Source organism: Schistocerca americana, chromosome 4 (genome assembly GCF_021461395.2).
Source record: "Schistocerca americana isolate TAMUIC-IGC-003095 chromosome 4, iqSchAmer2.1, whole genome shotgun sequence".
NCBI lineage: Eukaryota > Metazoa > Arthropoda > Insecta > Orthoptera > Acrididae > Schistocerca > Schistocerca americana.
In genome coordinates, this window is record NC_060122.1 from 719,461,672 (window position 1) to 719,475,592 (window position 13,921).

A 13,921-nucleotide genomic window follows, 5' to 3' on the forward strand; every position below is an offset into this window, starting at 1 on the left:
CAAAACGTGTCAGAGAATTTACTTGAGCAACCTGTTATTCTTACAATGCACAAGTACACAATAAGGTATCATTACCACAAGTTGATTGGGTCTGATATGTTACCACATAGTCATACAGGTCCCTGTTACTTAGCCTTTCTTGAAAACAAGCTTCCTGCGTGGTTGTATGAGGTTCCTTTGGCCACAAGGATGTGTGTGTTCTTCCAGCATGATGGGGCCCCTATGCTTTCTAATTGTCAGGCTACAAATCATCTAAACATGACATTCCCTGGAAGATTGTTCAACAGAAATGGTCACATTTCTTGGCCACCAAAATTTGCAGGCGTTACATTTTTAGATTTTTGCCTCTGGGCTGTTTGAAAGGCAAAAGCTGCAAAAACAGTAAACACAAGAGATGAATTAATCATTCAGTTTATGAATAGTGCTGCCCTTATAAAAGAATGAAAAGATGGCCTCAGAAGAACTACACTTGGTGTTGTCACGATAAATAAAAGTGCATTGGACATGCAAGCATATTTAGGTTATTCAACATTGAACATAGTCATTACCTTTGCCTAACACCCTCTGTGAGTATTTGTTTGGGTTACTTTCTAACAGCTGTTCCTCATAACCTATAAAAACTGGACACATGTTATATGGAATGTTTTATTCAAAGTACACTGAAGAGCCAAAGAAACTGGTATAGGCATGCACTTTCAAATACAGAGATATGTAAATAGGCAGAATACAGTGCTGCGGTTGGCAACACCCATATAAGACAACAAGTATCTGGCACAGTTGTTAGCAGTTACTGCTGCCACAGTGACAGCTTATCAAGATTTAAGTGAGTCTGAATGTGGTGTTATAGTCGGCATATGAACAATGGAACCAACATCTGCGAGGTAGCAATGAAGGGGGGATTTTCCCGTACAACCATTTCACGAGTGTACCGTGAATATCAGGAATCCAGTAAAGCATCAAATCTCTGACATCGCTGTGGCCGGGAAAAAATCCTGGAAGAACAGGACCAATGATGACTGAAGAGAGTCGTTCAGTGTGACAGAAGTGCAACCCTTCCACAAATTGCTGCTGATTGCAATGCTGGGCCATCAACAAGTGTCAGTGTGTGAACCATTCAACAAAACATTATTGATAAAGACATTTGGGGCTGGAGGCCAACTCATATACCCTTGATGACTGCACAACATGGAGCTTTACACCTTGCCTGGGCTCTCAAAACTGATATTGGATTGTTCATGACTGGAAACATTTTGCCTGGCCAGACAAGTCTCGTTTCAAATTGTATCGAGCAGATGGACATGTACGGGCATGGAGACAGCCTCATGAATCCATAGACCCTGCATGTTAGCAGGGGACTGTCCAAGCTGGTGGAGACTCTGTAATGGTGTGGGGCACGTGCAGTTGGAGTGATATGGGATCCCTGATATGTCTAGATATGACTCTGACAGGTGAAGCGCACATGAGCATCCTGTCTGATCACCTGTATCCATTCACGTCCATTGTGCACTCCGACAGACTTAGGCAATTCCAGCAGGACAATGCAACATGCCACATGTCCAGAATTGCTGCACAGTGGCTCCAGGAACATTCCTCTGAGTTTAAACACTTTCGCTGGCCACAAAACTCCCCAGACATGAACATTATTGAGCATATCTGGGATGCCTTGTGATGTGCTATTCAGAAGAGATCTCCACCCCATCATATTCTTACGGATTTATGGACAGCCCTGCAGGATTCGTAGTGTCAGTTTCTTCCAGCACTACTTTAGACATTAGTCGACTCCATGCCATGTTATGTTGTGGCACTTGTGTGTGCTTGCAGGGGCCCTACACAATATTAGGCAGGTATACCAGTTTCTTTGGCTTTTCAGTGTAGTTAGCTCTACCACCTCACAAAATATTTGCCCTGTATATCAGTGATCTGCCACTAAACATGGCAGCTGTTTCAAAACTGCTTCTACTTCAAGATTACTCTAATGGTTTAGCAAACAATGGATAAAATTAGTTCATGGTTTTTAGAAAGCAGATTCACACTAACTGTATCAAAACAAAAAGTGTATACAGCTTCTGACATGAAACTCTCGTAGAAGTGATATTTTACTCTCTCAGTGTCATCAAGTAATCAGTGAAGTTGATAATTTTAAATTCTCATTGTTAATAACAGATGAAAAATTCCCTTGGAGCTATTCCAACAGGATATCTTGTAGAATTATAAAACTACTATAAGAATAATCTTCACTGTCTCTGCCACTGAAATATTGCTTACTTAGCTTACATTCACTCTATTACATTCTATGGTATCATTTTCAGATACCAAACTCAGTGCATTCTTAAAGAGTATTCTTTAAATGATATGCCATTTACGTTTGCGAATTTTGTGCATGCCGTTGTTCAACCATCACATAAATATAACTCCACCATTCCGATGCAGATACTCCTCCATGGTATTTTTGATTATAATATGAACCAATTCAAAACGAACTGTCACATTCTGTCAGTAAAAACTAGAAGAAAAAACAGTTTGTTTTTGGATAACACTTCCTTAATGTAGTATGGAAAGGTATGCACTATTCAATAGGTTTGTGGCAAGACTAGAAAATTTGAGTGATAAACCCTAGATTTTCAAAAGTAAATTGAAAGGCTTTCTTGTTGTACACTTCTTTTATTCTGTAAGAAAATTCCTAGCAGAAGCTTAGAACCTAGTACTGTGACATATTGCTCTACTTTACACAATCAGGCGCAGCTGTACGCAGCTACAAGGCTCCTCTTCCACTGGATTATGTACTTCCTGCTTTCTGTTGCCAGTCACCCTCTAAGCTGATCTGAGGCTAGTCCTTATGGACTACGTCTCTCCATTTTTTCTTTGGTCTTCCTAGTGGTCTCCTGCATGGAGTAAAACCCCTGGATTTCAAAGGCCATCGGTGTTTATCCATACAAGTGACATGTCCTGCCCATATCAGCTGTTTGCTTCTCAATAGGACTTCAATGTTTGGTCTGTTGTAGATTTCACCCAGTTCACAGTTATGCTGGATCCTCGATTCTCCAGATACTCTTATTTTTGCCATCATACAGCCTTGTGGGTTCCTTAAAAGATTGTTTCATTTAAAAAACTGACTCAGACTGAAGTACGATCAGTTTGCGCCTTGTATCCTCATTTTGATTCTGCCTCATATGACACATCCTTTGTAAGGATTACCCTCTGATATTTAAAATTATGAACCCTTTTGTATGGTTGGATTTTGACTGTCAGAGGCCGGAGTGGATCTCTTGAATAGAAATGAGTCCTACTCATCATCAGGTACTCGGTCTTTGATTCATTCACAATTCTGATCACCCCCATCTCTAGGTTGTCGCTCATCCACATATGATTTTCCTTATATCTGGACAACAGGGCCACATCATCTGCAAATGTGCAATGTGTGATTTTCTCACCCTCTATCTTGATCCCCCTGAAGTTCTTATGGAAAGTTTCCCACATTATCTTTTTGACTGCCGCATTAAACAATATCTGTGGCACACCATCTCATTGTCTCAACCCTTTGTTTATGTAGAAGCTCTCTGTGACTTGGTTCCCAAGCTTCACTGTGCCTTTTGAATCAGTGAGACAAACTCAGACTAGGCTGATGAGTTTCTTGGGTATTCCAAACTTGGTTAGGCAATTCAGCAGGCTTTCCTTGTGGATGCAGCCATATGCCTTCCTAAAATTTATGAAGAACACATGCAGCTCTTTGCCACACTCCCACATCCCCTCAGTGAGCTGGCTCTGCACATAGATGTTGTTAACATTCGATTAGTACTTTCTAAACCCTCCTGATTTTGTCTATTCATTTCTCCTGCAAAAGACCGGGTTCTATCAAGTATTCAGTTGGACAAGGTCTTATAGCAAATATTCAGGAGGGTGATTCCTACGTAGTTTGTGCAGTCCATTTTGTCACCTTTCTTCCAATCTTCTGGGAAGTCCAGATTCTCTTGATTAGTGGTTAATTTTCTTGTGGAGTTTCTCTGCACCAGCTTGAATGACTTCTTCTCCTGTACTTTTCTTCTTCTTGAGCTTTGTTACCTGATTCTTTATTTCCTCTAGTGTAGATAGCAGATAATCGAAATCATGTTGAACTCGTTGGTGAGTATGGTATCATTATTATCCCTGACAAATTTTTAGTAGCTCTGGTATACCATCTTTAAGAAGTTAACTTTATGGTACATATTTTGTGCCTCTTTTTCCTAAAGCAATCTCATTCAGGCTCCTCTATTGTTCCTTTGATGTACATTCTCTTTGCTCTCCTCAGGGTTGCTTGGGTAGTACTTCTTCAAACAGTGCTTTGCCCTGTGCAAAATCTGTGCCTTGTAGCCAGCTTTTATTGGCTTCTCTTATCTTGGCTAATGCCTACTGCATTCATCCACGTACCAAATCTTCTTGCCCCCGATTCATTTCTTGATGACTGCATTTGCAACCTTATTGACTGCAGCCTTGACTTCTTTCAACTCTTCTGGGTTCTGTTGTGAATCATCTTTCTGCAGAATTTCAAAGCAGTTACTAAGCTGGAGCTGAAATTTGCCTTTCTTTCTAGTATCTGTGAGTGAACTGATGTAGTGTACCACCTTGTTCTGTCAGTGGGTTGTTCTTGTAGCCAGCTTTTTACAAGGAAGTGCTTGCTCCTGGACTCTACACTCTATGCTGTCTTTACATCCATCACCCATTTCTTTGCTTTGATGTCAGTTGCAATGTGATCTAATCTGATTAACCACATGACAGCACCGAAGTTCCCTTATGTATGTCCTTCCATTGGAAATTTTCGCTGCTGATGAACACCCTTTTGATGTTACAAAGGTTATGAGCCTGGCACTGTTGCTATTGCTGAGTTCATGTAAACTATATTGTCCAGCTGTTGAGTAGAATATGTCTTCTCTTACCACTTAAGTGTTCATGTCACCCAGCAGGACTTTACAATTGCTATTACGGATGGCATCCTCGACTACATCCAACACCGCACAGAATTAATCCTTTGCTTGGGATGTACACACTTCTGTGATCATATGGCAGTTCCCAAATGACATTTTACACATCTTCATGTCTGTTGTTAATAATGCTATTCTAGGGGGCACTGACAAGAACCCAGAGACATTGGCAGCGAGAGCCCTGCTTTCACAAAATCTCATACCCAATTTGTGTCCTGTCCCACAGGTTCCATAAAAGGAAAGCAACTAAATCCTTCCTGTATCTTTCAATCTCTTTGACTAGGCTAGTTGAGGCACTTGTTTTATATAAACTACAAATGTTTCATATCCCAAATCATACACGTTCTTCTCACACTTTTCGTCTATTTTATGTTATCAAATTCCAAGGCTTCCTTGTAATCTGTGCACTATTATGTTAACAAGATTTCTGTAAAGGTATGATAGCCAATTGCCAACCCACAATCTGGAGGAGCAAAGTTCTTGATTTTGGGGTAACCCTTCCCTAAATGAATTGCTTTCTCTACAGCTGTCGAAGTTCATATCCCGTTTTCTTAAAAATATGAAAAGATGAAGGACAGGGAGTGGGAAGATAGGGTGTCGTAAGACGTGCGTCATCTGGTTCAAGATCTGACTGGTTTGGGAGACCCTGCCAGTAGCTCTGCCATCGCCGGCATAGCCTTTAGTAGCATACCAACATTAAAACTTCTCCGTCCACATGGACAGAGCTACTTTAAACTGGTATCTCCTGGAGACAAACTGTGACATATTATTTATTATATATTGCATTGTACATTTTTCTGTGTTTCTTTTAATTGTTACAGCCTTCTATTTTGGTTTTCAAATTTTCTCACCAGGTATCTGTGAAATATGCAGTGGCTTGTTCCATGAGAAAGGCATTGACTCACAGGGTCCTACGGAACCTAATGAATTATAATTACTCTGATTTTCTTCTGTTTTTAATTGACTTTGAGATCAATATCTTGTGTTTCAGGAACATAAACATATCAGTTAAATCAGTTTGGTTTTCATTGTTAAAAAGTGTGGATATTATTGATTCTGTATTCTAGGTTGGTGCATGAGGTCATAATGTTTTTGTTTCAGATGTTAGTATTCCAGTTGCTGTGGGTTTATTTATCGATTGTCATTTTTTATTTGTAGTTCACTGTTACAGTTTGAGTTTACATATTGTTAGTTTGTCATTTGAAGATATGATTGGAGCTGTGGATACTAGAAAATGGAGTACCAAGTGGAGAAATCAAAATATTTCTGACATATTCTTATCTCTGAAATCAGTTGAGGGGTGACAGCAGTGGAACCAGCCATAAACATTTGTTCCACATATGGGATATTTCCATTGGACAGAGTACTGCATAAAAAGGGGTTTTCATTTTAAGGAGTATTGTTTTAACATTATTGGTTCTCCACGTTCATGAAGACCTTTGGAGTGTGATGAAGATCATTTAAAGTACATTAATCCAGAACGGTTCACTTCAGTGTACTTGAGAACTGGCAAATGTGATGAACTGTGATCATTCGATCATTGTGCGACATGTGCATGCAATGAGGAAGGTTCAAAAATTGTATGTATGGGTACCGAATGCTCTGGGCCAAAATCGCAAAAGTCAGTGGGTGGCCATATGTGCATCTCTGCTTGCTCATTATCAAATAGACTTGTGAACAGCATTGACCATTCCTATCAAATATCATTATTGGTGATGAGAAATGGTGTCTTTCTGCAAATATAAGGGAAATAAATGGCAGCAAGTCCCTGGACAAAGACTTACACGCATCCACAAAAGTTTATGCATCTGGTGGAACAGTGACAATGTGGTGTACTACAGATTGCTTCCCTGAGCACTGCTGACATTTATAGTCAACAACTGAGATGTCTTGGAGACACATCCCAAGAACATTAACCAGGAAACCGGCAAGAAGTGATGTTATTCCATGATAACACCCACCTGCTAGGCTTACAAAAAACACAATTGGGATGGGAAGTCATTCCACACGCATCTTATTCACTTGATCTTGCTCCCTCATATATTCACCTTTGCCACTCTCTATCGCACAGCCTTCAGCAAACTTCATTTCCTGATGAAAATGCACTCTGAACGTGACTTGATGAGTTCTCCACCTCCCGCGTTGGCAGACTGTTGTAAATAGTGAAGGAGAATACGTTATTGATGACTGAAGTATCTGTGATGTGTATCTGTAGTGTTCATTAAACTTATGGAGAAACATGATGAACTTATGCACCAACCCAATAATAGTAGGTAATATTACAGAAGCAGAAATGTTCCATCATTTTTATTAATAACCTCTTTCTTCCATATTTGTATCACATGCGTACAGGTTTTATAAGGAGGGAACTTGTGTTGCCATTGTGGGTACTGGGAAAGAAGAAAATCGTAACAACTTATATCCTCATGCAGCAGCTTTTGCACAGCCTTCTGGTGTGACACTCTCTCCTGAACTGCAGGCTGTCTTTGTGGCAGATAGTGAGAGCTCAAGTATTCGGAGAGTATCATTGGTTGATGGAAAAGTCAGCGCTGTTGCTGGTGGCAGTAGAAGTCCTTTTGTAAGTCTTACAAAATTTAGGCACTAATATTTATGTAAAATTAAAGATTGTTACTAATATACTATCAGTATAGAGACATGTTGAGTTGTAGACTTAATAAAATATAGAAATGTAGTAGCTGTTGACTGATGAGTCACAATATTCACATCATACAAACACCTGGGAATATCAGTATGCAGGGCTGTGCAGTTTTAACTGAAGCAATCGACGGGCTTTGATTTGTCTATGTAGGAGTGGCAGATTGCAGTTTGTCTGTAAAAGAGATTTTTATAAGAGAATGTTACAAAATATACACAAAGCGTAAGAAATAAATGTAGACACTGAGCATTTACAAAGAAGGTTGATACAAATGGCCACATACGTGTGTGACTTGTAGAAGAATATATTTGAAGTGCTACAAAGTCTAAATTTGATGACACTCAAAGAAAGTCAAAGAGCTACTTACAAAATTCAAGGAACTGGTTTCAGATTAAATAGTAGTAATTACACAGGCCAACAACGGAAAATCTTTTTTGCTGAAAATACATTGTTATTATGTTTTTTAGGATGGGAAATCCAAATATAATACCTAAAAAACTGTATCACCCAACATTTCTTCACATTTTACAGTTAAATTTATTAAATTAAGCGATTTTTAAAGGATTTAACAGCTTTTATATAGTTAAAATAATTTAAAAACGAGGTGTAATGAATGTAGATGATGTTGGTAGCACTGCTGAAAACCATTTGCTGGCAAAAAAAGGCCGATTCTATTTTTGTGTTAACAGATGGTATTTTTTTTACTGTCAGTCTAATGTCACTTTCCCGTTTCCTGTACATGTGCTCAGTGCAATGTCTAATCATGGTTGTAAAAATTCTGCTGACAGTGTTTTTTTTATATTTGTGCTGAATTTGTGATTAAAAAACACGAAAGAAACATTACAGACTTTGTGAAAAAGGTTTATCTATCATACTTTGGATCTAAACTTGATCAAGATAAATCTTGGGCCCCACATAAGGTATGTTATGTGTGTGTTGAAGATCAGAGAAAATGGTCCAAAAAGGAGAAAAAGCCTTTAGATTTGCTGTTCTTATGATATGGAGGGAACCAAGAAATCATTCTGATGTTTGCTACTTTTGCAGTGTAGATATTATTGGTCATAATTTGAAAAACAAGAATGTAATAAGCTACCCTAACCTTCTGTCTGCCATCCGACCAGTAGGGCAGGGTGTAGATTTGCCACTTCTTAAACCACCAGATGATTTAAATTCTATTCCAACTGAAATATTTTCTGATGTACATTCTGATTTAGGTGAACCAGATGATGATGCATTCCATTGTAATACAGGAAGTCTAGAGCCAAAATTGTTTACTCAGACTGAGTGTAACGATTTGGTTAGAGATCTGGGCTTAATGAAAGGCTCAATTGCTTTGCTCTAGATTAAAAAAAAGAACTTATTGGCAGTTGGAACCAGCATATACATGTATAGAAAGAGAGAGCAGCAATTTTCCAAGTTTTTTCAACAAGAAGATGATTTAGTGTACCGCTCAGACATTCCCGGTCTAATGAATGAGTTTTGTATTGAGTACGAAAAGGAAGACTGGAGGCTGTTTATTGATTCATCCAAAAGTAGTGATGGAAAAATGCTACCAAGGCCGCTGGAACACCAACATGGTGGGGGACTACTGTTGGTCACTTCACTGAGAAGTTCAGCAAGCGACTCTCCATAAAAAAAGCTACACAAGAAGCTTCAAAGAAAAAAGAGGAAGAAAATACAAACCAATTCCAGCTGACAAGTGAAACCTCTATTAACGCACATCATTGTTTTAAGTAGCTTACAGTAAATACAAACCATGCTTATGTTGTAATGAAGCATTTCATTAATTTCCCCATTTACTGTATAGAATAAGATTTTTATACTATGTAATAAAAAGCATGTTGCTCAAAAACTATGGGTTATACAAAAAAACTAAGGCTAGATTTGGATTCAGCTCATAAAAATCTATAAAGATCAGCTATGAAAGTAAAAAAAGTTAAAAAAAAATTTTTTTTTTTCATTGGCCAGTTATCTGGCACCCCAAGTGGAAGATGTACTGTGCTGCTGTTCTTCTATTGTTACTATTTTGAGTGTGGCAAAACAATGCTGTAGTGTTCATCTGGGTATGCTAGTGTAAAAAGTGTCACAAATTCAACTAAGTAAAAAATCTATCCATTTTGCATGTTTATATACATATGTAAGTGCACTTCCAGATTTTCCTTGTGTGAGGTTGTGTACTAAGTGGGTTTTATTAGAAACTATAGGTGCTAATATATTACAGGTCATGTAATTTTCCAAAATTTTTCATTATTTGTGTCAAGGCTTGTGCGTATAGTGATATATCAAGTATTTCTGAACATTTGTAACTACCATGCAAAATGTTTACTATATCATCAACTGTAAACTAAATTTGTGTTCTTTAGAAGTTTGTGGCAACAATGTCCTTGTTGAAACACAAATCTCTAGTTTTATTGTATATTTGTTTGATAAACTGTTTGTGTTTGATAATTTTTGGATGCTCATGAGTGTAGTGCATAACATATTTTGTAGTCAGTTATGAGCTACAATTGTGTAGCAAGTCTCTTTGCAGAAAATCATTTCCCTTCCTACTGCAGTATAGGTACTTACATGATCAGTGCAGTATTTCCAGTTTTTTAACTGCTACTTCTAAGTCAATGTTTGAAATGTTACAATCATGATCTCAGTGAATCTAATTTTAGTTAATTGCTTAGTGTTCAGATAAAGGATTGAGGAATTTTTGTGGGGAGAATGCATCATGTTATTTTGGATGGAGAGTCATCAGCAGTTGTAGAAGTAATTGCTGGAGTGTGAGTTATTCTTCGTGTTTTATTGTCCCTGTTAATACACATCAATAAAATGAACATTGAACTACACTAATTTGGAACCATTCTATTGAATGGGCATGGAAAATTGTGCATTAAAAATCATTTAGTTTCTCACTGGAAACAACTTTCTGTTGTCAATGGACATTGCGTGAAAAATGTGGTGAGCAGCATTTGCCCGGACTGACTCCAGCTACAAGGGAAAATGTGCTTGACTACTTTTAGGAAACATGCACAGTATAGTCTGTTCACTGCGGGATTTTCACAAAGAAGTATGTGCACTCGGTATGTCTGCTTGGGGGGGGGGGCCCTCATCCAAGATGTGGAGGTGGCCTTGCCTGCAGCTATCGAGCGTGCAGGGTGCAGTGGTCTGCATGTAGTGGCTCACATCAGCACCAACTATGCCTGTTACTTGGGTTCTGAGGTGATCTTCAGTTCATACAGGCAGCTGGTGGAGGTGGTAAAGACTGCTGGCCTCATATGGGGGAGGAGGGGGGGCAAGCAGAGCTTGCAATTTGAAGCATCGTTCCCAGAGTTGATTGGGGTCCTTTGGTTTGAAGCTGAGTGGAGGGTTTCAACTGAAAGCACCATAGACTCTATGACAGTCTAGGCTGCAGAGTATTTCTAGACTGGCGTTATTGTGTGGGGATTTCTAGGACTCCCCTTTGATAGGTCAGGGATGCACTACACAAAGGAAGCAGCTACTCAGGTAGCAAGAGTACTTGTGGAGTGCACAAGAGGGTTTTTCAGGCTACGCAGGAGCTTGAGGTGCTCTGATGAACACACGTCAGTCGATATGCAGCAAGGGAAGTCAAACACCATTTAGAATAAAGACACTTCAACTGTCACAGTTTTATCAGATAACTGTTGAAGTATTTGTAATAAAGTTCCTGAATTTACTGCTCTCCTGCCTGGAAAGTTATCACGCTCAGACTATTCTTGGGACTGAGAGATGGCTGAAATCCGATGTGGAAAGCTCTGAGATATTTAGCGAGTCGTGGAACGTATATCAAAAAGACAGATTAGAGGCAATAGATGGGGGAGTGTTCAGTGCAGTTGATAAAAATATTGTCTCTGTTGAGGTCAAAATCGAGTGTAACATTGAAGTCATCTTGTTGCGTATAACAGATGTAGGTGAAACCTAGTTAATTGTTGGATGTTTTTACCAGCCACCCGGTTCTGCTATGACAGTGTTTTTTTGTCATCAGTCTACTGACTGGTTTGATGCGGCCCGCCACAAATTCCTTTCACTTGCAACCTACGTCCTCAATTATTTGCTTGACGTATTCCAATCTCTGTCTTCCTCTACAGTTTTTGCCCTCTACAGCTCCCTCTAGTACCATGGAAGTCATTCCCTCATGTCTTAGCAGATGTCCTATCATCCTGTCCCTTCTCCTTATCAGTGTTTTCCACATATTCCTTTCCTCTCCGATTCTGCGTAGAACCTCCTCATTCCTTACCTTATCAGTCCACCTAATTTTCAACATTCGTCTATAGCACCACATCTCAAATGCTTCGATTCTCTTCTGTTCTGGTTTTCCCACAGTCCATGTTTCACTACCATACAATGCTGTACTCCAGATGTACAACCTCAGAAATTTCTTCCTCAAATTAAGGCCGGTATTTGATATCAGTAGACTTCTCTTGGCCAGAAATGCCTTTTTTGCCATAGCGAGTCTGCTTTTGATGTCCTTCTTGTTCCGTCCATCATTGGTTATTTTACTGCCTAGGTAGCAGAATTCCTTAACTTCATTGACTTCGTGACCATCAATCCTGATGTTAAGTTTCTCGCTGTTCTCATTTTTACTACTTCTCATTACCTTTGTCTTTCTCCGATTTACTCTCAAACCATACTACATACTCATTAGACTGTTCATTCCGTTCAGCAGATCATTTAATTCTTCTTCACTTTCACTCAGGATAGCAATGTCATCAGCGAATCGTATCATTGATATCCTTTCACCTTGTATTTTAATTCCACTCCTGAACCTTTCTTTTATTTCCATCATTGCTTCCTCGATGTACAGATTGAAGAGTAGGGGTGAAAGGCTACAGCCTTGTCTTACACCCTTCTTAATACGAGCACTTTGTTCTTGATCGTCCACTCTTATTATTCCCTCTTGGTTGTTGTACATATTGTATATAACCCATCTCTCCCTATAGCTTACCCCTACTTTTTTTAGAATCTCGAACAGCTTGCACCATTTTATATTGTCGAACGCTTTTTCCAGGTCGACAAATCCTATGAAAGTGTCTTGATTTTTCTTTAGCTTTGCTTCCATTATTAGCCGTAACGTCAGAATTGCCTCTCTCGTCCCTTTACTTTTCCTAAAGCCAAACTGATCGTCACCTAGCGCATTCTCAATTTTCTTTTCCATTCTTCTGTATATTATTCTTGTAAGCAGCTTTGATGTATGAGCTGTTAAGCTGATTGTGCGATAATTCTCGCACTTGTCAGCTCTTGCTGTCTTCGGAATTGTGTGGATGATGCTTTTCCGAAAGTCAGATGGTATATCGCCAGACTCATATATTCTACACACCAACATGAATAGTCGTTTTGTTGCCACTTCCCCCAATGATTTTAGAAATTCTGATGGAATGTTATCTATCCCTTCTGCCTTATTTGACCGTAAGTCCTCCAAAGCTCTTTTAAATTCCGATTCTAATACTGGATCCCCTATCTCTTCTAAATCGACTCCTGTTTCTTCTTCTATCACATCAGATAAATCTTCACCCTCATAGAGGCTTTCGATGTATTCTTTCCACCTATCTGCTCTCTCCTCTGCATTTAACAGTGGAATTCCCGTTGCACTCTTAATGTTACCACCGTTGCTTTTAATGTCACCAAAGGTTGTTTTGACTTTCCTGTATGCTGAGTCTGTCCTTCCGACAATCGTATCTTTTTGGATGTCTTCACATTTTTCCTGCAGCCATTTCGTCTTAGCTTCCTTGCACTTCCTATTTATTTCATTCCTCAGTGACTTGCATTTCTGTATTCCTGATTTTCCTGGAACATGTTTGTACTTCCTCCTTTCATCAATCAACTGAAGTATTTCTTCTGTTACCCATGGTTTCTTCGCAGCTACCTTCTTTGTACCTATGTTTTCGTTCCCAACTTCTGTGATGGCCCTTTTTAGAGATGTCCATTCCTCTTCAACTGTACTGCCTACTGCGCTATTCCTTATTGCTGTATCTTTAGCGTTAGAGAACTTTAAACGTATCTCATCATTCCTTAGTACTTCCGCATCCCACTTCTTTGCGTATTGATTCTTCCTGGCTAATGTCTTGAACTTCAGCCTACTCTTCATCACTACTATATTGTGATCTGAGTCTATATCTGCTCTGACAGTTCTAGAGTCATTCAAAGAAAGTCTACGGTCAGTAGCATGTAAATACCCAGGTCATGCAATACTGGTTGGAGGCGACTTTAACCTGCCAAGTATAGACTGGGATGTCTATGTATTCATTGTGGAGGGTACAGATAGACAGTCATGCGAAATACTTTTGATGACATTTTCTGAAAATTG

The 13,921-nt window shown here is 39.1% G+C and overlaps 1 protein-coding gene across 3 annotated transcripts in view; it reads left to right on the plus strand.

Annotated features, from left to right (window-relative positions):
• The window catches only part of LOC124613238 (NHL repeat-containing protein 2), a 167,823-nt gene that overhangs the window by 94,829 nt on the left and 59,073 nt on the right, over positions 1 to 13,921 (plus strand). For all 3 annotated transcript variants that reach the window (XR_006979628.1, XM_047141914.1, XM_047141915.1), the window contains exon 7: positions 7,308 to 7,533. Coding sequence is in view for 2 of the 3 variants with exons in the window: in XM_047141914.1 (XP_046997870.1) it covers positions 7,308 to 7,533 (226 nt within the window). In the remaining variant the exon portion in view is untranslated. The remainder of the gene's footprint in view (positions 1 to 7,307; positions 7,534 to 13,921) is intronic.